Source organism: Neopelma chrysocephalum, unplaced genomic scaffold, assembly GCF_003984885.1.
Source record: "Neopelma chrysocephalum unplaced genomic scaffold, ASM398488v2 Primary Assembly neopelma1_85, whole genome shotgun sequence".
In the NCBI taxonomy this organism is placed as follows: Eukaryota; Metazoa; Chordata; class Aves; order Passeriformes; family Pipridae; genus Neopelma; species Neopelma chrysocephalum.
In genome coordinates, this window is record NW_020897747.1 from 4,550,734 (window position 1) to 4,573,928 (window position 23,195).

The 23,195-nt window shown below is 41.2% G+C and overlaps 1 protein-coding gene across 6 annotated transcripts; it reads right to left on the bottom strand.

The window, feature by feature from the left end:
• Positions 1–3,111: 3,111 nt before the first annotated feature.
• On the bottom strand, positions 3,112–22,480 carry TECTB (tectorin beta). 6 transcript variants are annotated; one of them, XM_027692149.1, is made up of 15 exons: positions 22,135–22,480; positions 18,954–19,046; positions 13,471–13,648; positions 13,246–13,401; positions 12,198–12,328; positions 11,223–11,311; positions 9,257–9,447; positions 8,711–8,853; positions 8,558–8,630; positions 6,631–6,734; positions 6,468–6,551; positions 6,107–6,269; positions 4,753–4,822; positions 3,809–3,841; positions 3,125–3,327 (listed from the first exon to the last, which is right to left on the bottom strand). In XM_027692149.1, exons 6-15 carry the CDS (start codon positions 11,296–11,298, stop codon positions 3,275–3,277), a joined length of 990 nt encoding a protein of 329 aa, XP_027547950.1. In that variant the 5' UTR covers positions 11,299–11,311; positions 12,198–12,328; positions 13,246–13,401; positions 13,471–13,648; positions 18,954–19,046; positions 22,135–22,480; the 3' UTR covers positions 3,125–3,274. The 6 variants fall into 6 exon arrangements, with proteins under 6 accessions (XP_027547952.1, XP_027547954.1, XP_027547950.1 ...); XM_027692148.1 differs by having other exon boundaries at positions 13,246–13,648; XM_027692150.1 differs by lacking the exons at positions 13,246–13,401; positions 13,471–13,648 and having other exon boundaries at positions 12,198–12,348.
• Positions 22,481–23,195: the final 715 nt, after the last annotated feature.

Genomic DNA, 23,195 nt, shown 5'->3' on the forward strand with positions numbered 1-23,195 from the left:
GTGAGTTGAGATCCCCTACAGAGAGGTTTCAGCCCTGATGTGCTTCACTCCTTCCAGAGCTGCATTAGCAGTGGTTGCATAAGGTGGGCATGTCAGGTCAGACCTAGTCTGGCATCCCTGCAGCAGAATCATTTGCATGTCCCCCGGTAACCACCTCTGAAGTTTGGATTTGAAACTGTGAGATCCCAGCATGAGATATAAGGCATTAATGCTTGACCAGAATTAATTCTGAATTGATAGTCTCAGAGCCTGTTCCTTCTTTTTCACTATTGGACCTGGGGTGACAGTAGTGGAAGGGGTCACAGTGCCAACAGCACTGCTTGTTTGGGGATGCTAAATATAGACTGTCAATGATGGACAGTACCAGCTTGCATTGGTGATATCCATGCTTGTTTTTTACTTCTGAGGATTCTGTCTTAGATCTGACTCACTCTTTCACTGGCAGTTTCTGTTGGACCTTCTTAATGATTATTTGCACCTGCAGAGACTGTCAAATAAAGGCCACCCAGGTTAATGGTGTTTATATTTGCAAGTGAGAGGTGACCTAAATTTAATGAACAAAATACTGTGTAAAATTGTGTCACTGTACTAGCAATATTGTGCTGCAACCTGTGCTGTTATCATCTTGACACCTATGTGTGTTCATTTCTCTCCTACTTCTTGTCATGACCTCTGTGACCTTGTGCTTCAACATTGCAAGCTAAACTGTGAGAAGGAAAGCATGTAAAAATTCATGCCTTGTTAGAGTTCATCCAAATGGGAGGAAGAATCAGGACAAAGCCAATTTGGAATCTTTGGGAAAACAAATGTTAGGTTCTAAACAGATTATCTGCATCCCCTTTAACTAACCTTCCTGTCTTCATGTTTCTATGGCCAGTATTGACTTCAGCTTTCAGATGCAGAGATCAAGGCAAGCATGTTCATGCCCTGACAGCTGAAAAAAATCCATCAATATGTGCATCTGAAATGATGAAGTCTACCAAGCTTCATCTTGTGCTAAAATCTTTTACAATCATTATATTTTATGATACTGGCAAAATAAATAGTATTTAGTAGAATAAGTAGTGATGAGCCATATGCAGGTTAGGAAAAATAAAGATTAATTATATTCTATATTTTCTATGCAAATTATTTAGGATGGCAACTTGTGCTTTTTTAAGGAACAGTACTTCTGGAGCTGTTCATACAGTGCTGCCTTCTCTGGCAGATAGGCCTTTTCACAGTCACCTCTGGCAGCTATTTTTCTGTTGTGTTTTGTTTGCTTGTTTTAACAATAAACTATTTCTGGATTGTAAGGAGACAGTGATCCAGACTGGGACAGGCAGCAGGGCTGTGCCCATCCTGCAACCACAGCTCACTGGGTCATGAGCCCCACTCAGTACAGTAGCAGGTACCAGAGATATGTATGCCCAGAGGCTCCGTCCCACGGTGGGCAGGGAGGTGGCCTGGGAATTCGCAGGCACACTTCACAGCTGCTGCAATCCTGCAAGGTTTGTTTCAAAGCAAAACTTGTTGCATAAGCAGGAAAAAAATTCATCAACCTACCAAGGAAACTGAGTTCAAGGATTTCTGCACAAAACAGCCACAGTAGGACAGCAGTGAATGTTGTAAAGGCAAACCAAAAGAAGCAGGCTCTGGAGAAGCAGCCCATGCGTCAATCTCGTTTGGCAAGGACAAGAAGGTAAAGCCACTTGGCGGGTGTTGAAACGCGGGGCTTTAGTGGGAGGAGGGAAGAGGAGAAGGAGACAAAGCAGCAAACGTGGGCGAAAAACCTACACTGTCATTATCTCTGATCAAATTGTGGAGCACAAAAACATCCAGCAGCTCCGCTCTACTTTGGGAACTGGGAGCACTGGGGAACACCTGGAGGTGCCGGATCCGCCTGGGCTGCCACGGCCGGGCGATGCTGTCCCGGGAGCGCCCTCGGCTGTGCGCGACCGGCAGTAACAGCGCAGGGCCGGCGGCGCTGGCTGGGGCTTGTCTGAGCCGCTTATAAACACGGACAGACAGAGATTACTCCTAGGGGAGGAAGTGGAGTCCATAGAAAAGGGGATTCTGTAATGCATGCGTGTTCTAGCTCTGCGTTATCTTCATAGCAATGACCTTTCACAAAGAACAGGGAGCTGAAAATCCTAAACTTAACAGAATTATTCAGGAGGCTTCCTCTCTACAAGCGATAGCAAAAATTCTATAATGTGCTGATGCTTCAATATGTACAGACACAGGTACACCTACTGTGTTCATTAATTGGAAGTGTAACAGCTGTAGTTATTCTTTCCTCTTTCACATTTAGGATCCTGGACATTTAATGGAAAACATCTAGGAATGTTTCTTCCCCTTTCAAGATTTTTTTTCAATATTGTTTTAGTAATTACTGGATGTAAGGAATCTACGGTTCTACTTGTTAGGGAATTGTTTCACGTCCTGATATTTCCTGCTCTGTAGAAACCACGGTTGCCCTTTCTAATGATTTCTTCTTGCTGTTTAAGAGTTGTTGTTACTCAGGTACAGACCTAACACCTGAACCCTATTGTGTCTGCCACCAGCTATGTCAAGGCAGGGTAAAGCTCATTAGCTTGTTTTCCAGCCTCAGATGTGCTCAATATGCATCCACACCACGCAGCTATCTAGCACTGAGCCCATCCAAGTCAGCAAGACATTCTACTCCTACAGGGTACTCTGCTTAATCTAACCAGTCAATACCAACAACAGTATTGAGAAGCAGGAAAGAAATGTCAGGTAATTAATTCTGAGTACCTTCTAATTATTGCTACATGAAAAGCACCCTTTCCTCCCATCCTTGATATGTTTGGCTAGTTTTTATTTTGTTCAAAGACTTCACAGAACAAACTAGGACCTTGCAAGACCAGGCCTGGAGGGGAGTTTGGTACTATGCTGAGACAGACAGGGAAGGGAGATCCTGAAGGTAAATTTGACTTTGAAAAAATGCTGAGTTTGCATATCCTTACATTCCTTATAGAAACAAGTACTATGGGCATCACAACTCTTTAAAAGGAGGTGTCGGTAGAATACGTAACCCATGGGTTTTCACTAGTTTAAAATGCCAGCAGAGAGTGGGGAGAGGCAAATCTGCTTTGGGTTTCTCCAATATTTGAGGCACAAAGCTCATGGAATGTTTTATTTATCAGGTAAAATGATGCACAGGGATTTTTTTGTGGCTTTCATTTTTCCTCTGTAAAATAAACGTCTTTAGTAAAGAAGTCCAGGTCCAAACAGGATTGGGGGAAGTTAAGAAACACAGTTGGGCTGCATTTTATAATAAAACAGCACAAAATCCAGTCACAAAGAGTAGGTGGAAGATGATATCTGTAAGAGAAACACAGACTAAATGTGAGTACTTTTCTGTCAGATCCCTTTCACGTTCTCTTCCCACCCTCTTCAATGCAACTGCATACCCTAATGTGGCTCTGTCAACATATCAAATGTTAACAAATAGACTTTGAAAGGTGTGTTTCAAACCCTCTCCAAATAGAAATGCTTTCAGACACCTCTGATAACCCAGTAAAACATGATTGTTCCTTTTTGGGAACAGGATGTGACAATAAAAAAAGTAATGTTCAGTATTGGAAGTTATTGCTATGATTTTATTGTCCAGAGTGAGAGATGTGCCAAAAGGAGGAAAATAAAGTGTATAACATTGGGAAATAAAACATGAAATATTTTCCCTTCTGTCAAACTTACTATATTTTTCAATTTTTTTTCTTTGAGCTATGGGTTTTATGTTGACAAAGTCACTCAAAATCTGTGTTTGGGATTGATATTTTCATTGTCATACTTTGCTGTTTACCTGAGAGTCTGTAAAATCTGGATAAACCTTTGCCTATATAAAAGAAGAGGAGAAAGATTATATTGGGATGACATGTTTAAAATAGGGTAAAGTGCACTAGTGCGTCTCATAAAAGCAGAACAGAAAACCTTTGCCACATTTTGAAATTCTGTATATTTCTTCCTCTTGGCTTTACTGTCTGAAGTTGTAAAAGGATCCTCAGTTCTTTTATCTTCTAAAATTGATGGGGGTTACTGGTGCAACATAGTGAATTGTAATAATGCTGTTCTATGTGTATTTATAATTTTAAATTGGCTTTCAGATTGGGGTGGATGTAGTTGATAAACTAGTATATAGGGCTCCAGTGATAACATGATTTGTTCCAAGGACTTGTTTCAAAAGATGTGCTGGATCTACAGGATTAAACCAGCTCAGAGAGAAACTCCTGGTGCTTCCAGGAGGCAGCAGCTAGAGGAAAGAGTTGTTTTACAATGGGGAAACCCGATGGCAGTGCAATTTGTGTGTCAGGAGAAATAGGCATGAAGCATCCCCATAACACTGTGTTGTTGGTGTTGTGGGTATGCTGAAGTACCAACCCACAGCGTAAAGAAAAACTCTCCTGCTGCTCCTAAGCCTGACCTCTCCCGCTCCCGTGTAACCTGTCAGAGCATATCTGAGCTGCTGCTGAGGTCAAACGCAGGTGAGCAGAGTTTACACTGCAAGCTCGGGGTGTGAGTGGTTTGGCCGTTTATGATAAATGCCAAATAGGTGCCTCTCCTCGCTTTGTAAATGAGGAGAGTTTTACTGAACTCTTCTGCCGGGGCTTGGCGGGGACCAACTTCTGTTCAAGCCTCCTGCTGCCATGGGGGAAAGGGGTCTGAAAGAGGGCTTTGGCTCCCTCTAGTTACTCCTAAAGGGAGTTGCTTCCCAAAGGGAGAAACATCCCATAAAACCCAGTCACTTACTGCGTACAGAGATCTCTGCCACTAAAACACCTCCGGTTTGTTCCATGCGCTGTTTTCGTCTATCACATATCTTAAGAGAAAGGAGAGAAAGCCACATATACCAAAAAAATTATAAGAAGATCCAAACACAATTCTCATGTTTCCAACCAAGGAAATTGCTGCATATTTTCTGGAGGCTTTTTTTTTCTGCCTTTAATTATTGGGATTTTGTGGTGCAGGAGAGATTTAGGGAGAGTCTTTACAGTGCATTTTCTGAGCATTTTGGTGGACTGCCCCTCCCTCCCTGTCTTAAACAAAACTCTTGTCAAGACAGAAGGGGGAGAATAGAGCTTGATCTGTTTAACCCATGACCTCTGGGAAGGCTTCTGTGGTTGTTTATTGCTAATGATAATTGTTGTCCATTGCGTAGAAAAAGGAAGCACCAAATCACTTCCATATAGATCAGCTCGTGTCCAGCACTAATGATGCTTGTCACAGCTGACAAGGTCTGTATTGGAGCCAGTGCTCCACAGATTAAAGGTCCTTGTCCATCCCCTGACCTTTGCAGATCTCCAACTGTGGGCATTTTTATTACAAACTCAGCATGTGGTAATTCTGATTATGAGTTGCTTGTAAGCACAAACCCCCGGCTTGGTTCAACCTTAATTGCTGGAGACCACCAGCTGCATTTCTGAGTGGGAAGTGGGCTCCAGGGATGTTAGCCTGATTGAGCAATTATCCTGCACTGGAGGGTGAGGTGGGAATTCCACCCACTGCCTGAAAGGATGATGTAGATGTTTGACAGTATTGTCAGAAGGGCAGATATGGACTAATGGGTTTATGTTTTCTTTTAATTCTGATCTGTGACTGAATAAAAAGTCGAAGTAATCTTTAAAAACAACAAAATCTAAGCCTGGAGTTTTTTCTTTTGCCATTGAAACATAGATTTTCTAACAACGCGTTTTTGTCAAACCTGCAAGTTTTTTGAGCCAGGTCCTCTCACTGCCCCGAGGGTGCTTTTAGCACTGAGACACTTGGTAAAATGGAAAAAGATCAACTTTCTCCCTTTTTTCAGGCTTGTGTTTCACTGTGGCTGTTTGTCAGACAGGATTGTAATCTGGGATATAGAAAAGAGGTGAGGTTTTCAATGGCTACCTTGCTTCTCAATAATTTTAAAAAAGTTTCCCAATGTTGCATACAGTGCCCGTGGCATGACAGGAGTCGGGGTGCATGGCTGGGCACTCAGATTCACACACGGCAGTGCCTCCATCCACTGAGACCCCTGGCACTGGCTCTACACTTGACATCTTGGAAAGGTCTCAACATCCTCTGTCAAAATTTAGAAGCATGTATTTCTCCAGGAGGGAGGACTTACCACTGGGCAGGAGAACTTCTCACTGTCACAGACGTGCGTCTCGCAGTGTAGCCACACCTTGGAGAGCTTGGGGATGTTCCGGAAGCGGAAAGCATTGAACTGGAAGGTCGCCCGGTTTGTTTTCCCATTCTCGTGCACAATGATGGAGTAGTCTGTGGGACACCTGTGATTGTGCATGGAGAAGCAGTGTCAGAGCCCCTGTGGCTTCATTGAAACATCTCCTGAGGTGGTCTGATGAATGCATTTGCCCTGCTGTGGGCCAGGTTCTCCCTTGCCTCCTTCATCCCCCAGCTCCCAGCTTTCTGTCACCCTCAGGGCTGAGCTGAGTAGTTGTGCTCTCCTGGGTCCCACCAGCACCTACCCCTTGGTGATCAGAGGCCAGTGGATCTGGTAGAAGTACTCTGAGGAAGGAGTTGCCCAGCAGTTGTTGAGAACAACTTTGAACCTGGGGAGATACAAACTCCAGATTAACGAGGAATGTCCCAATTACCAATTTATTACTAATTCCTCCTTCCCTTGCCTACCTGTCACTTAAGCCCTTGGCTTCCACTCCAGCAAATATGTCAGAACCGATTTCTGATGTTTCAACGACGAAAGGGGCTTCCTTTATACTTGAAAACTTGGCATTCTTTGGAAGACAAAGACAAAGGTGTCATGCATTACTAGTAAATTGCAAAGCAAGGCATGATTCAACTTCAGGCACCCCTGGAGAGACTGACTCCGGAAGTCTGGGTTCTTATTACCTGCAAGCTCCAAACTCTGAGCGTGGTAGCAGAACTATTGCAAGCCCAAGGTGGCGTTTAAAAATTTTTTTGTTAGTGTTTGGCTTATAATGTCAAGTGACAGAATCTGATGCTGTTTAAGTTGTAGTATGTGCTATGTCACAGAACTTGCAGCAGTACTGTCGCAAAAGTCTTGCCAGTCCTTGTGCTACAATGAGTGGAAACTGGTATAGTGCTTCTTTTTCTAAACTCTATTGCTCTGTGCTGGTTTAGGGTACTATCTTGCTTTTCTTCACACCAGGTTTCTGTGTTGAAGGCCTGATTTCTAATCGGGTTCCAGCCCCTCATGCTGAATTACAATCCTTTGCTGTTATTGGGGTGTCACAGACCAAAGGGCAGGTGAGGCTGAAGAGTTTCCACTGGATTACACTGCAGCTTGTGTGCTGCTTCTGGATGAGGAAATGGGCTCATGAAGCACCTGGAATTGTAGCGTACCAGAGCAGAGGGCTGTGGTAGGGAGCAGCAGAGATGAATACCATGGCAAAATAAATCTTTAATTTCCATTTTGCCAGGAAAAAAAATCAACATTTAATTGAAATTAACATTTTATCCCCAATGAAAATGAGAACAAAGTAAAAAAGGAGTGGTCGGGTAGCTTTCTGAGCTTGTTCTGTACTCGTGCTCACTGGGAAAATATATTACTACGATTCAGCCGCTCCCTCCTTGACTCCTGGGAGCCATTGCAACAAGACAGTCATTTGGTAAAAAATTAAAGTATCAGAGATCCTTTCCTCACTGCCTATCATTTGTTTCTGTAGCCATTCTGTCAGTTGACAGGAGCAGTGTGGTACCCCCTGGGACCTTGCCAGTACATATTACCTAATATTATATATTAGTGTGCTATATATCAGAAAAAAAGACCACATGGGCTTTCATGTGGCACACAAAGCCTGTCAAAATGTTTAGTGATCAATAAGTGCCCAAAATGCAGCATGTGGGAGAAGAGATTTCCACCTTGTGGTAAATACTCCCTCTACCTGGCCTATAAATTTAACACAGTATGTTATTAGTTGTGCTTTTTCTAGCTGTACTAAAATAGAGAGGCTGTTTTGGTGCTTTTGACTGTGCTTTAATGGAGAAAAGACTCCAAGATCAAGAGCTGCCTGTTCCAACAGTGCAGTGGAGCTGTGGAGAGGAAAGGGAAGTTTCAAAAGATCCACCTGATATCCAGGGACGGTATTTTGTTGGCAACAAAATTCCAGCATGACATAAAGATCTTTGGGGTACCTGAAATATCTGTCAGGTGAGAGGACCAGGGAGAAAACTGCAAGAGAAATTCATGGAGTTTTGCTCTGTCTGTAGAGACCATGTGATAGCAGCGGTGCCTGAAGATGCATGCTGCTCTTGCAGTGGGACTACAAACAAGTTTTGCTTTTTATTATAAAATCTGTCAGCAGGTTAGAAATGTACCTCTCAGCAGAAAAATCTGCCAGTTTTTGAGGGATTAAAAGAACAGTTGGCATGTGTCTGCTCTGTTCAGTTTAAGTATATCCCTGTTAATCAGCAGAAACAAGGACCCCTGCCAACCCCACTGCAATTATCTGTTCCAGGCTATTAATGTGCTCCATGACACATAAAAATCAGGAGCAGCAGCACTGTTTTTTCCAGCTCTTCAGGCTGAAGCTTGTGGAAGGTGAAGGCGAAAATCTGGGTTGCAAAGAGCACTTACAGAGTAGAAGTTGAGGGACAGCTGACTTTCAAATGAACCGGAGCTCCCATTCTTCACATGGACAGTGGCCACCCTGGGGACATGACAAATTTCTGTATGAGTGAGGTGTGGTTCTCAGGACAGGGTAAGATGCACTCCCAAAAGAGGACGTACCTTTGGTCAAAGGCAGCCTGGTTCACCAGGTAGTTGGCATTGTATGAGCAGGTGAACGAGTAATTCACAGGCTGGCTCTTCACAATCACTGAGGAGTCATTGGAGACGATGGAGTTGTAGAAGTGATAAATGGGATTCTTGAACTGTGGATGGTGAGACCGAGAAATGTAGGCAGCACTGAGTCTTTGAGGCATCAGGAACAACTTCATAGTTTGAAACACGAAGACTCTAACACCATCCCCAAAGAAACATGATTGGGTAGCTCTTTATATGCTGTGCTGCCTATGCATATATCTTACCACGTGTAAGTTTTGTGTAATACAGGTGCAAATGAACAACTAACACACACACTAATATCACTAAGCCTCTGAGTATTTTGCCTGTAGATGCAAAGCACAGCTATGCGATTCTTACTTCTCCCTCATAATGGAGTTTGCCTCCTTCTTCCATCAGTACCTAAAGCCTACTCCAAACTGAAGGAGACAGGACTCTCTCAAGTGAGTCCAGCCATTTCCTAAGACAGAATGTTGACCTTGATAGTCTTACCTCTGACTGTGTCCCACAGTATGATTTGTTTTTAGGTGACAGGTCTGGGATTGTGAACTGGTAATATCCTGAATCATGGATCCCATTATAGCAAATGCCTCCAAGTGCCAGCTGATTAACCTCCCATCCGTAGGGACACTCTGGAATTCTGGTGATGATGGTTTTAGGATAGCAGTATACCAGAATTACATCTGAAAGGGAAATAATACATCTACAGTTACTCACTGGTAATTTTCTTTCAAAGCAGTGGGTCTGCACACTTACATTCCATTGGGTTTAATCTTCTGTGAGCAGGGGTGTGTGCTGGAAGGTCCCCTCATGTGAGCAGCTTTTGCTACACAAAACTGACCTTCAGGTTGTTAAATCCTGTCCTCTTTGGAAGAGGTTGGCCTTTGCCTTCTAATCAAAGCAGAACTTTGTGTAAATTTTTTATCTTTCCGGAATAGCTGATTGAGGAGCAGAGACACTGCTGAGAAACCTGAAGTGAAAAAGGACTGCACTGAGATCTATCAGAGTAGGTTATGCTGCAAAGCTGGCTTCTGTAATGCCACTGACTCTGTAAAAATAATATTGGTGAAGTTGTTTGGTAAGCTTCATAGATCTGCACCCTTTTGTAGTGTTGTACAGATCTTGGCCACGATAGATATTCTGCCCTTTCTCTTCTTGCACTGGCATTGCAGTGCCAGCACAAATTGAATTTTTCTTATAGTCAAGTTAAAAGCTAAGATGTAAAAATGAACTGAAAAGCTTAGGCCTGCTAATAGCAATAGTAAATGAACCAAACTCCCAGCTCTGTTAGCAGTGCAGAGTGTGATTGCTAATACAGCCATGAATATTGAACATCATAACATACAGACTGATTACTTCATGATAGCAGAAGTGGACATTTTTCAAAGAGCATCAAACAGTACTAGTTTGAATGTCTGATGGGAATTTAAAGGGCAAATATTGACTAACCATTAGTGGCCTGAAAATCGAAAAAAGCTTCCAATTATTACAGTAAGAAAAAAGACATTTTGCCTGGAATTATTCAATTATTTCTTTTAAAGTCCTTGACACTCATTTTAAACTAAAAGCCTCATTTTGCAGCCTTTCCATGTCTGCTAGGGAATACTCAGTGAAAGTCAACTAAGGACCTTAACAACTTGCTTCTCCTTGGTCAACAAACCTTCAGCACATACAGGCTGATTCTGCTTGTGTTGATGGTCAGATTTATAACTTGGGCAACTTTACAGCTATGAAAATTCCTGCAGTTCAGAGAAACTGCTTGTGCAAATGAAGGTACTGAAATAAATGACTAGAGAGCCAAATACTTAAGATATACAATAAAATTACTGACGGTAATGTGACAGCAGTCAGGTACTAAAAGCAAACACTATATCGAGGCATATTCCAACACATTTCTAAAGCAGGTTTCATAATTATAGTGAAATCTACACTACAGGTCTGTCTGGCACCAGCTAATTTCAGTTTCTAGGCAATAATGAGTGTGCGGTTAGAGCCTTCTCTTTAATCATTTTTGTATTTTTCTTGTTTAAATGTAGCAGTTTGGTTCAGGAGTTCAGCCCAGCACATTCAATCACCACTGACCATCTGATTGCAGTCAGTGGGACTAAAGCCTAACTTGGGCAGCAAAGATCTGTTGCATCTATCCTGCACTACTACAGATAACTTCTAATTGTTGTTGTTTTCTTTGCCATTTTATGCTTTTGTCCTTAAATTTATTGCACTTTGATTATTGCACAAAATGAAATATATGCCAAATTGTCTATGGAGCTAGGACTTCACTGGTACATGCTTTACTGTGCTAGCTAAAAGCAGATCAATAAACAAAATGTAAGGATTAGTTCTGCAGAACTCACAGTTTAACTATCTGAAGGAAAACCTTTTGATTTTGAATAGAAAAAACCCCACCTTTGGCAGCTTAATTGCAAAAGAAGATCATAGAGGACTTAAGTTATTTTACCTGCTTTATTTGGACTGCAAGGCCCCGCAAGAGCTCGAGCCAGGATGACCAGCAGATACACAGTAAGAGTCAGCATTTCTTGCAATGATCTGAGGACAAAGGAAATAAAAGCTAAAATGTCTTTCAAATTGGAAATAAAATTGACTGCATACCTGAAACTGTAGATACTCTTATACATGGGCTTTTTGCAGAGAGAAAAAAAATAACATTACTGATATTCTGTCACCCAATGTAATTGCATCTATAGGATAAATATTTCCAAGACCATTACTATCACCGGGTCACTATTGTGACAATATTACTATTTCAGTTTAGCTTTTAATTATTCTAGTTTGATTTCTTACAAAGACTCTAAACCTGAAGTGTTAATATTACCAAATGAAACTGAAACAATGGGATCTGAAAAAAAGAGAGGGAATAGAAATTACTAGAAGAAATATGATGCAAGAACATATATAGTGTGCTTAAAATTTAGTGCTGAAACTATTCTCTATGATGATGGCTATCCCGATGTATATAATCTTCACTTCATGTAGCTCAGGTCTGGTAAATTATACATTTTCTCCTTTGCTGCTCAATGTTGAGTTTTTAAGAAAACGTGCATAGCAGTAATTTACATTTTCATTTCAGACCTCAAATATGAAAGCTGTTTCCCACAGGGAGAAGCATATATAACATATGGGATTGGGACTGCAGTTCTCATATTTTCCCTTTGTAGGGATATACTCTTCAGTATCAGCCCTCATACACACATCACTAAGAAGACTGTCAGAAGTAACAAATATCATTTAAGTAAAGAGAAAAAAATCATCCCAGCTCAGTATTTCTAATAAAAACAATCAATTTCAACATTTTCACTTAGCCTCTATTTAAAAATATATATTTATAAAAGGCTAATAAAGTATATTTCAGTGACAATAATTCCTTCTAATTATAATCCTAGGCATTCTACAAGAAATTAATTATCATACCTACAGGACAGGAAGGGGATAAGTATTTCAGATTTTCATTCCGGTCTTATTCCAATAGCTGCGCTGTCGGCTCTTCCCAAGATGTCCTCTTTCAAATGAACCCAGCTGGCATTATCTTCGCTTTATATAAGCAATCTTGTAAAAGGAGCCCATCTCTGGTTAAATCTCAACCTGCCAGTATTGTCCAGTGTGGGAGGAAAAAAAAAGAGTTATAGAAAAGCAGTTCTCTTCCCCTAGATGGGACTGTATTGCTGCTGCAATTTGATTTTTTAAAAGTCTTTCTATGGTAGCTTTTCATAGATCTTGAAACTAATTGAAGAGAAACCTGCTGAAGGTACTAAATTTTTGTTTTACAAGTCGATTAGTAAAATGTAGAATTTCTGCAGAGGTGAAGCCACAACTGCCTTCTAGAATTCAGTTAAAAAGTATTTATAGGAATTAGATGCTTGTCTTAAATGGCTTATTGACAATGTCAAACTTTTGTGCCATGCAAGTGGACAAAAGTAATGGCAACAGATCATACATCACCTTTGGGGTTGGGTTTTTCACTTATTTTTTTCTGAAAGTTCATAGGCATGTTATCTGAGTTTAGGTAGGCTCTTCCATAAGCCTAAGCATTATACTACATAATTATAGTACATAATCCTACATAATTATAGTACATAATACTACATGCATATAAGACTCTGTAATATACATTAAATACTACATTATAGATTATGTAAAATTTACCATTGCACAGAAAACTGAAACAAATTTGCTTTTCATGTGACCATCAGTCATGAGGTTGCCTATGACAGTCTTGGTCAGCTGGTAGCATTTTCTGGTGACCCATTACATCCTGTTTGTAACAGCTTTTAGTGACAGTCACGGAAAATAGCACTTGGGTATGCTACTGCTATTTTACATGCCTAAAAACGTGGCTGTAAACACTCTTACAATATAAACTGGCACAGCCTCAACTTTGGGCACGTGTGCATCTACCCAGTTTCATGTGTTGTTGAACCACTCTGATATCTGTCTTGAGTCACAAAACACAGGATCTCACTGACCTTGCTTGTGGGACCCAGTCCTGTGGGGCTGCTCACACATGATTTGGTATCTCCTCTTGTGGAGAAGCTCGTTCTCCCCATCCATGGCAGGACTTTGGTGTGGATATGCCTTCTCTCAAGGGATTTTTGGCGTATAGGGGAGACACAGTATTAAAGCTGTACTAGTTGTCATTAGTCTGGAGCTTTTGAAGGAGGAGAGTGGAGCACAGTGGCCCTGACCTTAACCTGAAATGCTAGACAAGGAGTTTTTAGCTGCCTGTGGGTGAGATTTGTGGGTGCACCTTCAGGACAGCATTCATTACAAGAAGAGTTTCAAGCTGAAAGGCACGAGCACAGCACAGCCATGACTGCACCGTGCCTTGTGAGGGCTGCTGGCTCTCAATTGTGATGATGTGCAGGTGAACTGCAATGATATGAAGATGTAATTAGGGTGACTTCTGCTTCTGGCAAACTGATCCAAAGCCCTAAAGAAAGGTTGAAAAGGCTGTATATTTCTGTGCTTAGTTTCAAATAGTAAGTCTGAACCTAGATAGAAGCTTCCTAAGGATTGCAATACAGAGCAAATAATGGGCTGCTCTCACTATTGTTGTGAACCAACTCCTGCAAGCCATCACATTCTCATTTAAATGAGATTACTTTAAGATAGACAATGGATAAAATCCTTTGTTTGTTGTTATTTTAATTGAATTAAAGAATAATCCACGGAAAAAGGACCAAAGCTCATAAATCATTTGGTGTTACCTAACTAGGGATTATCCTCATCAGAAATCCTAAAACAAGGAAAATTTAACTCAAAGTGTCTGTTTTATAGGCTCACCTCAAATCCTGCAGGCATTGAGGCCTAATTTTGATTTCCTAAGCCCAACTGAATAGACACTGTGTAAACATGCACTCGTTTTTGTCTTTCTCTGTGTGTGTGTGTATTTGGTCTGGAACCAGGAGCCAGGGTTTCTACTGGGACATTATGATCAACCCTGTTATCAAGAATATATAGCCCAGTAACAAGGGGAGGCTTACAGGAGAAAGCCTATGACTTTGGACATGAGAAAACCCTCATGACCTTGTACAAGCTGATTCTTCAAACTCAAGGGATCAGTTTCAACCCTGGGGTTGGACTTGGTCTGTCAGGTCTACCCACATAGAGCTGATTTGGAGCATAAGATATTTGGCTAACCTTGATTAGGTATAGTGGTTAACCTCACCATAACATTAACAAAGCTCTTGAAACACAGATTAGCTTTTTACTGATGATTTTTAGCAAATACTGTAATGAAATTATCATTGCTAGAGGTTTCAGTGGAATTACTCCAAAATGTATCTAATCCCACAGTTTATAAAAGAAAGTAAATCTCTTGCTATCTTCTCAGAGCAAACTAATCTCCATGTACATAATACTCCTTTTAGACAAAGGTAGAAAACAGAATGAAAACCATGAAACAAATTTGGCAGAAGTGCCAGCTGGTGTATAGTAGTCTGCATTTGCATAAGAAACAAGCACAAAATGTACCTAAGCTAACCAGCACTTGATACCTGCACTGATCAAAGGTAAGGGTTTGGGGAAGGGTTAGGTTTCTCTCAGTAATTGCATACACAGAAAAAGGAAAGCCATTAACTTGTAAAACAGACCACTGAGGATTGTTGCAGTTTCCTGACTCTTTCCAAGCTCGTTGAATAATCTCAGCAATCTAAGTATCTTCAAAGATTTCGACAAAGAGCAAATGAAGGCCTTATTGAGAATTTCACCTACAAGGGCAGCTTGTCTCTCCAGCCTTGTTCCTCACATTGTGATGGAAAGCTGTGTGAGTATCTGCTGTCTGGTTCTTACACGAAACAAATGAGGTTCTGCTGTTTGAATCTGCAAGGGATATTGTGGCATCTAATTTTCATTGGGTTTGGATAAAATAATAAACCTGAAGAGTTCCTTAGATATATGGAAGGACTTTATGGGACAATGAGGAACAATGGAGACAGCAAGCTGATTCCACGAGTGAGATCTGGTGACATTCATCTAGAGGCTGAAATGTGTTAATGATGATGTTTCCACACCCCAAAACCTGGCATAGTCAGTTTTGTCTGAGATAAGGAGTGTATTTATCCCACAGGCATAGGGACATCCATACCAGGTCTGGAAGCATAGCAACTGCATTTATACTGGGCCTGATCTGAGTTAATGGATCCTGTTGGAAATGCAGCACTGTGTTGGTACAGTCAAACTTTTCCTGAAGCTTAAGTGAGCTGTGCTGTGTAGACTTATTGCCTCAAGTCATAAATACCTTTTAGGTATTTATTTAGGATTGTTTTGCCTTTTATAGAGTAAATACCTTTCCAGCAGTTTGTTACTCATGGCACGTGGTTGGTCACTCACTTCGGCATGTGATTGAGTCACCACCCCTGGAGGTAGCTGTAGATGTGGCACTAAGGGACTGATTAGTGGGGAACTTGGCAGTGTTAGGACAGTTGAACTTGAAGATCTTAAAGGTCTTTTCCAACCAAAATGATTCTATTCAATGAATGTTTTAGCCTTGTGAGCAGATTATAGAATCATGCAGGTACGTAACAGAGCACCTGGAACCCTAAGTCCTCGGGTAGCTCATATTCTTCTGTAGCTGCACAAAATGTATCAGAAGAAGGAGAAATTAGAGGAAACTGTCTTTGTAGAAGAGTTACATAAAAATCAGAGATGGATGTTCAGGCCACTGGAAGAGACAGTCTTCTGCTCTAAACTTCCTCATGCATCACCTGTCTGTCTGTAACTATGCAACACTGAATCATAATTTTTCAGCAATCACCTGCAGCTGTAGGCTTGGTGAGACAGTGCTGCTGTTGTTACATGCACTCCCAGGGTGTGGGTGAGCACGGACTCTCACCTAAAGAATCATTCCCTTGACATTTCTGCTGTTCAAGACAAGTATTTACAACAGCAAATCTTGCTGAACACAAAATTGTGACTGAAGTAAATAATAATATTTCATGTTCATGTGAATGCCTGATCTTATTGCTGTTTAGCTTTGCCAGCATATTTAGAGCAATGTTCTTTGGAAGCTTCTCCAGAAGAGTTCTGCCTGGAGTTTGCTACTGTTGGAACAAAACATCGGTTTCCAGCTGAGTTTCCTTGAAGCCTTTGTGTGGGTAAGTGCTTTATTTGGCGTATTTTTTATGGACTGTCTTGGAGCTAGCTAGGATTTGGGGCTTGATTTAATAAAGACATGGTGCTTGATTTAATAAATGCATGAGGGATGTAAAACAGGTCTTGCAAGACCAGAACGGATGACTTAAACTGGTCATGTGAGGCCTCAGTCGTCCTTGGGCTGCCACTGTTTGGAAATGTCTAAACTTGCCAGGCACTTGATTAATTTGCCTAAATGAGGCATGTATTATAGCAGCTGCTATAAGGTGTCCAAGATATCCTGTGACATATCTAGGACACTCTTGTACTTTTGGAGTGGGATCTGGAAGCCAGGCAGGATACTCAAGGACATCTTCAATGGACTGGGTGTCTGTGTGTGGGCATATGAATTGAGCCAGACACATTGCCCTGGTTGGCTTGACATTAATTTTTGTTTGCCTTGAGTTTAAGCAGCCCTGCACACTCTGGGCCACACATGCTTGAGCGTGCTCCAGTCGGCACAGCGCCCTCGAATTACTCACTGAGTGCCCAAGGCAAGCTTCCAGGTAGAAGTTAGAGCACTTCTGGGGAAAGATAGCTTTGAACCCTGCAAGCAAGGAGAATTTTATCTGGGTCTCCCGTAGTCCTGGGCAAGGATTCTGACCACCAGGCCTATCTCCTCCAGCTGTTCTTTGAAGAGTGTGTGGCTGTGGCTGCTGAGCTCAGCTCTATTCAGAGCTGCTGTCCCATCTGGCATGTGCCAGAGCAGAACTGCAGGAATTTTCTGTTGAGAACACATGGATTAAGTTTTTATAGTGGAATAATATTGTTGGGGAATAGCATTCTGTAATCACCTGAATGTGGCCTAAATCACTCCTGGTTAAGTGCTGTTTTGGATCTCAACCATATTGTCCCGTATAACACCTTGTAAGACTTTTAGTTCTTGTTATCTTAACAACAGGTCTTGATCTCCTGGCACTGTGGGGCAGGGATCTTACCTCAGTATGGGAGAGGATTTTAAGAGTAAGGTGAGAAAGAAGGAAGAATGGACTCTTTGTGTCATTCATTAGCTTAATCTTCTCAGGTTGACAGCTGGCTCTGACACAGTGACCATTGCTCTTCTTGCTCCAGTAATGCTCTCTTTTCTGGGCATTATCCCATTAGTGCTAGGAAGGTTGCACAAATATGATGTTTCTCTGCTTGCATTGGGGTATGTCACTACAACTTTACAAGAGTCTGCAGCAGCTGTCTGATCTTCTGCTTGATTCCCAACCATTTGTGTTGGCCGTAAATAATGCTGCTCACCCAGCCTGCACACTTTGCTACAGAAAAGCTGACAAAACCAGGACTGCGGTGCATTAAAAATATACCCAGGGCAAGTTTATCCTCTGATGTCCCTCAGTGGCAATTCCATTGATTGCTGAGAAACTGACCCTAAACATCTGCTGCTTATTTTAAATATACAGTCAAGTAAGAAAAAAACAAAGCAAAGAAAAATGAAGGGGCAAACTGAGAAAAAATTTCAGCAGGAGGAATGATGAATTACAATATGGGACTTGATTGCCACCTAGCTTGAAAGTACCCCATTCACATTCCCAAGCCTAGAAATCTTTCCTCAAATTTGCAGTCTGTATTGCCCTGGGAACCTGGAATGCTCCTGCTCCCATTGTAGCACCTCTACCCCTACCTCAGCTACAAAGCCCTTTTCCAGCTTCCTGATTACCCCATGGTCTGAGCCAGCTGAATTATAAACCTGCTTTGTGGGATTCAGATAGGATCATACACGTGAATGACTGGTAAAAACCAGGTTCTCGAAACGCTCACCATAATTCCTATCCTCTGAAGAGTTAAGATCCATGCATTTTTCCTATGAAATAAACTTTCAGTATCTGCTGCCCCCTCAAATAAAACACAAACCTCTGCACTTCTATCAATAGCAGCTGCTGATCAAAATCACAGTTTTGGTTTCCCAAGCTACATAATCCTGCTAGTTCGTTCTAAGACCTACTTTCCTTAGCACACTGTATCCATTATACTGGTGTTGTCCTCATTTTTAAAAGTTTGTGACTTTTCAGCAGTCTGATAGCATCATCCTTGGAGACAGTCTCTTTTTCTGTGAAAGGGATCTGTTTGTTATCAAGAATTATGTGGCTCTGAGAGCTACATATACCAAACTTAACTGCATTAATTAGCTTGTGCTGTGCTTGTAAACTGATCATAATAATGCTTATCACAATCTTAGTGCCATTATCTCTGCTTTGCAGATAATGAAAATGAGGCACAGAAAGGCAAAGTCTGGTGTAGGGCTCTTGAGCTGCCCATACTGCTCTTCTCCTGTGTCATTCAAGGAGTAAGCAGCTTGGAGCAGAAGCTACCCAAGCAAACTTTGGGTGGGTTTGTCTGTGAATGAGAAAAGCTTCCTGGGAAGCAGCAGAACAATTGCCTGGACTGCCAGACCATGTCTTCTGGAACAGAGGGCTCCCACTTATCTCAGAGGCTATTTTGCCACCTGAGGTAGTAAACTCCCCCTGCTTGCCAGTTTAACATTCACACTAGCCTTTATGCCTTATTGACAATGATTGGATGATTAGCAATCCATTACCAGTCGAGTGTCTCAGTGGATTTTCCTCTTCTGGTGCCATAAACAAAGTTTCTCTTCCCAGTTTGTCAAGATGTATCCTTTAGTGCATTCAGCCTAAATGACCAAAAAGGTCACTTTCTGAGACTTCCCACAGATAACAGACCAAATTTCAGAACAGTTAAAGGATATAGTTTTCTTAAAATTGCACCAACACACTAATGGTGATACCCACTGAGACAGTTCTTTCCATTCACCATGTTTCGTAGTAGTAGAGATGTTACAGCTTCATGAAGTGGAATGAAGCAGAGCAATTGGTCTAAAGGTTTGAGGCACTCAGCTGGGTATTCATTTACTTATTACAGTTATGACTCAACAAATCGCAAATAAAAAACAGATCTGACTTTTTTAACTGGCTGTTTGAGGACTTCTTGGAGAATCACTAAAACACCAAATGCAAAAGATGGCTGGGGTACTGCCCATGTACAACTCTTCAGAGATTTTCATGGGCTTCTTTTGATAGCCAAGAGAAATCTGAAACCCTCGTATTTTCTTCTGCTGAGCTGTAGCTGGTGTTGCATTGATTCACTCAAAATCAATTTGAAAATCCCATATGATGGCCAAAAGTACTATTTGCTAGTTTTTAAAATGACAATTTGTCTCTTTTAGTGTGGCTTTTAGTAAAGTATTTGGAGGAAATATGCATTCTGCAGAAAGCTATCATTTCAATCTAAGCTAGCTGAACAGAGCATTGTGGTTATCTGAAAAATGTATGCAAATATAATATACCAATGGCATTCATATAACATTTCCTACAAGCTATTCCAGAAAGTATGACACTGCAGTTCTCTTTCATGAAAATCCCTCAGGATTACCTTCCAAGGGATTCATGGATTTGTTCTCAGTAACCCACTATACCTCCAAGTACTCAATTCTCTAGGACAGACTGTGCTGAAGACTCTAGATTGATTATGCTGTTAATGACGCAGGAAGCTCTGCTGCTGTTTGTTTATTCCGAGATTGGCTAAAATTAGAAGTTGACCTTATGTTCCTGAATTAATTTGAAGGCAAAAATACAAGTTACTGATTCTGATGATTTTTTTCTGGAAATATCGTCTCAAAAGCCTAAACTCAGAAGGTATCTTCCTTGAGCTGTGAGTCAGTTTTTAAGCGATTTGAAATGAAAGGTATCTGGGCCAATATATGATGTATATGAGCAATAACCCCTGAGCAATTTCCAAGGTAATGCCTTAACATGCTATGCTGGACATCTACAGATACATAAGATTTTGAAAGATCAAGAGGATGTCAAAGCCTTATTTTAAATGCTTGAAAACAGCTGGATAAATTCAGTAAGTATTATTTGGGCAGACATTGATCTATTGACTGCTTGGCTGTGCCAAAAGCACATGAAGTGTTACTCTTTTCATCTCTGGATGGTCTTGATATCCAAAAAAAAAAAAAAAGGGTAAAAAACCAGGGAATACTGAATCTTTGACAGCAATAGGTTGGGAAAACACATTGTTGATGTTTCAGAAAGGGTGTAAGCCTTAAAGTGCTGAATATGAAACACTAGGAAAGGGTCTGTTTTCACACTTTTCCTTAATATCAGTTTTGGTTTTTCTCAGTGGACTCCAGAACAAAGTGTACCCAAATCAGTACTCAGTTCTGCAAATATAAGCCAGTTTTAGAGTATTCTGATACATCTTGCTGGAAACCCTTTGGAAAAAAATATAGTTTAAATGCCCACACACAACATCTAATTCTGAGGATGGGTGTGGTATTATTTTGACATAGGTAAAGTAAATGAATATGAATGTATCGAAGATACAGTGATGATAGTATTTTCTTTGTTTGCAATACTTTTCATTCCAGGCTCTCAGAGACCCTTATAAAGATTTTACTCCAGACACCAACTGGCCAGGAGATGGTGTTAGTAGTGTTCTATAAACAGACAACATGTGACACAGAACAGCACAGTGACTCATTCGGATGAAATCTGGTGTAGGCATTTTACCCTCTTCTGCATGCTGTCCCATCTCTCGGGCCTTTCCTCGGCCTGTTCTGATTATTTGCATTATCTACAATAATTATTATTTAGTGTTGCCCTTTCAGTATGGGAAGCAAGCAACAATATGAAGGCGAACATAATTTTCTTAGATCTTTGTGGATATATTAGTTAACTAATAATGCAGGTAATTTACTATTAGGTCAGTTAGAATACAACAGACCAAAGCCCACATCACTCAGGAATAGCAGAAGTGAGTGAAATAAGTTCAGTCCTCCAGACATTTTTTTATTTCTCTTCCAGGCCTTAATCTTGTGGCTAGTAACAAGTAGTTTGGAAAGATATTCCTCTCTCGGACAACAAATGCCATATGTTCCATTCCTCCTTCACCTCCTGTCAGGAGGCAACTCAGCTGAGATTCCCAGTTGAAGACTGACCTCAAACCTTCCAGTCTCCTTTCCTACCAGTGTTGTGAATTCCTATACCAGCTCATTTCTCCAATTCCTAGTCTTTATTTTCGTTATGTAGTTGCAACCCTTACCGTCTGTCCAATATGCCACGAAAACCACACTGTCTGCAGGTGTTACTGTTTAATGTCACCTTCTGGTACTTTAGGCTGGCTTCTCACCCTCACACCTCTTTCCATGTTTCCTCTCCCACCACCCTTCTGTTCAGTTACCCCTTCCACTGAGCTCAGCAAACTGCTGCTCCTTCATGATTTTGCCCATGCTACTTAAATATGTTTGTGTGTGAGATTTTGATTGTAAATCTTTCCTTCCAACATTCCTTCAGTTTGTGCAGTGGTTGCATCATGGTTTCCTGCTTCTTCTTCTGTCTCTGCTCCTCTCAACAGCAGTATGACATCAGCTAGAAAATGCTCTGTGGGCAGGGAGACAGTGTTAGTGTTGGGCAGATGATGGTGGTCAGCTAACATGATTCCTTGGCATCAGGTTGTTGCTGTGATCTCAGGTTATTCAAGCATGGGTTTGCACTTTTTCCAGCTATTTTAATAACTTCCAAAGGGAAAGAAATAAAGGCTCTTGCGCTTTCTGTGCTATTGCACAGTCACAGCCAGGCTGGACCCTTTAGTGTCAGTGTAACCACACTCTTTTGAAGTGAAGTGAGGAGGCCAGGTACAGCCTGAGTTTCACTGCTTAGAGGCCTCAGAAGCTCAAAGGACAAAGAAAGAAACTGTACCTTGATATTTCATTTCTCTGCCTTCTTCAGGGAGGTTTCCACAGCTCAGTGCGCAAGAGGAACCTGCCCCTGCCTTCCCTGATGTGTGAACTGCCCTTGCCTCTAATCTTGAACAGATCACACAAGAGGGGCAGTGCCTTTTTTTTCTCTTATCTCTTATTTATCTGTCCATGCCAAAGTTGGGGGCATCCTGACTAGTGGCCAATGTAGCTCTTGTGCAGGGACAAGCCCTGATATTTGTATCTAAAAGCTGTATATAGCCATCTTATCTACAATGGTTATTATCTTTTAGATTTAACATACTGGACAGAGTGTCCTGGATGGCCTGGAAAAAGAGCCATTGGGATTAAAGGTCAGTGAGATCAATCATGCTGATGATTTATTTATGTGGTTGACTATTGCGATGGTGATAGCTTTTTCTGCTTGGCCAGTATGTTCAAATTTTAATTTTTTTTTAAATTACCTTGCTATTCTATGCAAAAATTTCTTTTAAGTCTAGGGGGACTTGGCACCTAAATACCTTTAAAAAATTGACCTGAGTGATTTAGATGGCTAATGCAAATTTTTCAAAAGATGTTATTTAGGAATCTAAATCTAGTGATTTTCAGGATCACAAAACTGATGGACTTCTTTCCACTATTAGCAGTACTGGAAGCTTCTTCCTCTACATTTGCCAAATATATCTATTGCATTTTGAGTTTCATGCAGAACAGCTTTTTGAAGAATAACTGCTATCTTCCACTAAGTACCTTTTCCAGTGAAGCTACTTTATCTGCAGTGAGACTACTTTACAAGAAGGCTGTTGAGCCCACCATGTATTCTTCAGCTTGGTCTTCATTCTGCAAGTACAGAGAGCCTCCATCACTTCTGAGGGCAACTTCGAGTTATTGCCCTGAGAATGTTAGCAGAGAGGGCCATTTGGAAATGCAGTATCCACTCTAGGGACGATCTCTTGCCCTTAAGTTATTTAAAAATGAGATCTGGTAAGAAGATCATGCTCCATCCTGTCAGGAGAGTATATCTTTAGGATATACTCATATTTCCATAGGGTTCATTATTTT

What these genes read in the sequence shown, in the direction of transcription:
- TECTB (XM_027692151.1), bottom strand. Translation starts at nt 11,298, where the DNA reads ATGCTGACTCTTACTGTGTATCTGCTGGTCATCCTGGCTCGAGCTCTT. An exon ending in TTGCAGTCCAAATAAAGCAG is followed by an intron (nt 9,448 to 11,222) that starts GTAAAATAACTT and finishes TTTCCCTTTCAG; the next exon opens with ATGTAATTCTGGTATACTGC. An exon ending in GGCAGAGATCTCTGTACGCA is followed by an intron (nt 3,842 to 4,752) that starts GTAAGTGACTGG and finishes TCTTTTATATAG; the next exon opens with GCAAAGGTTTATCCAGATTT.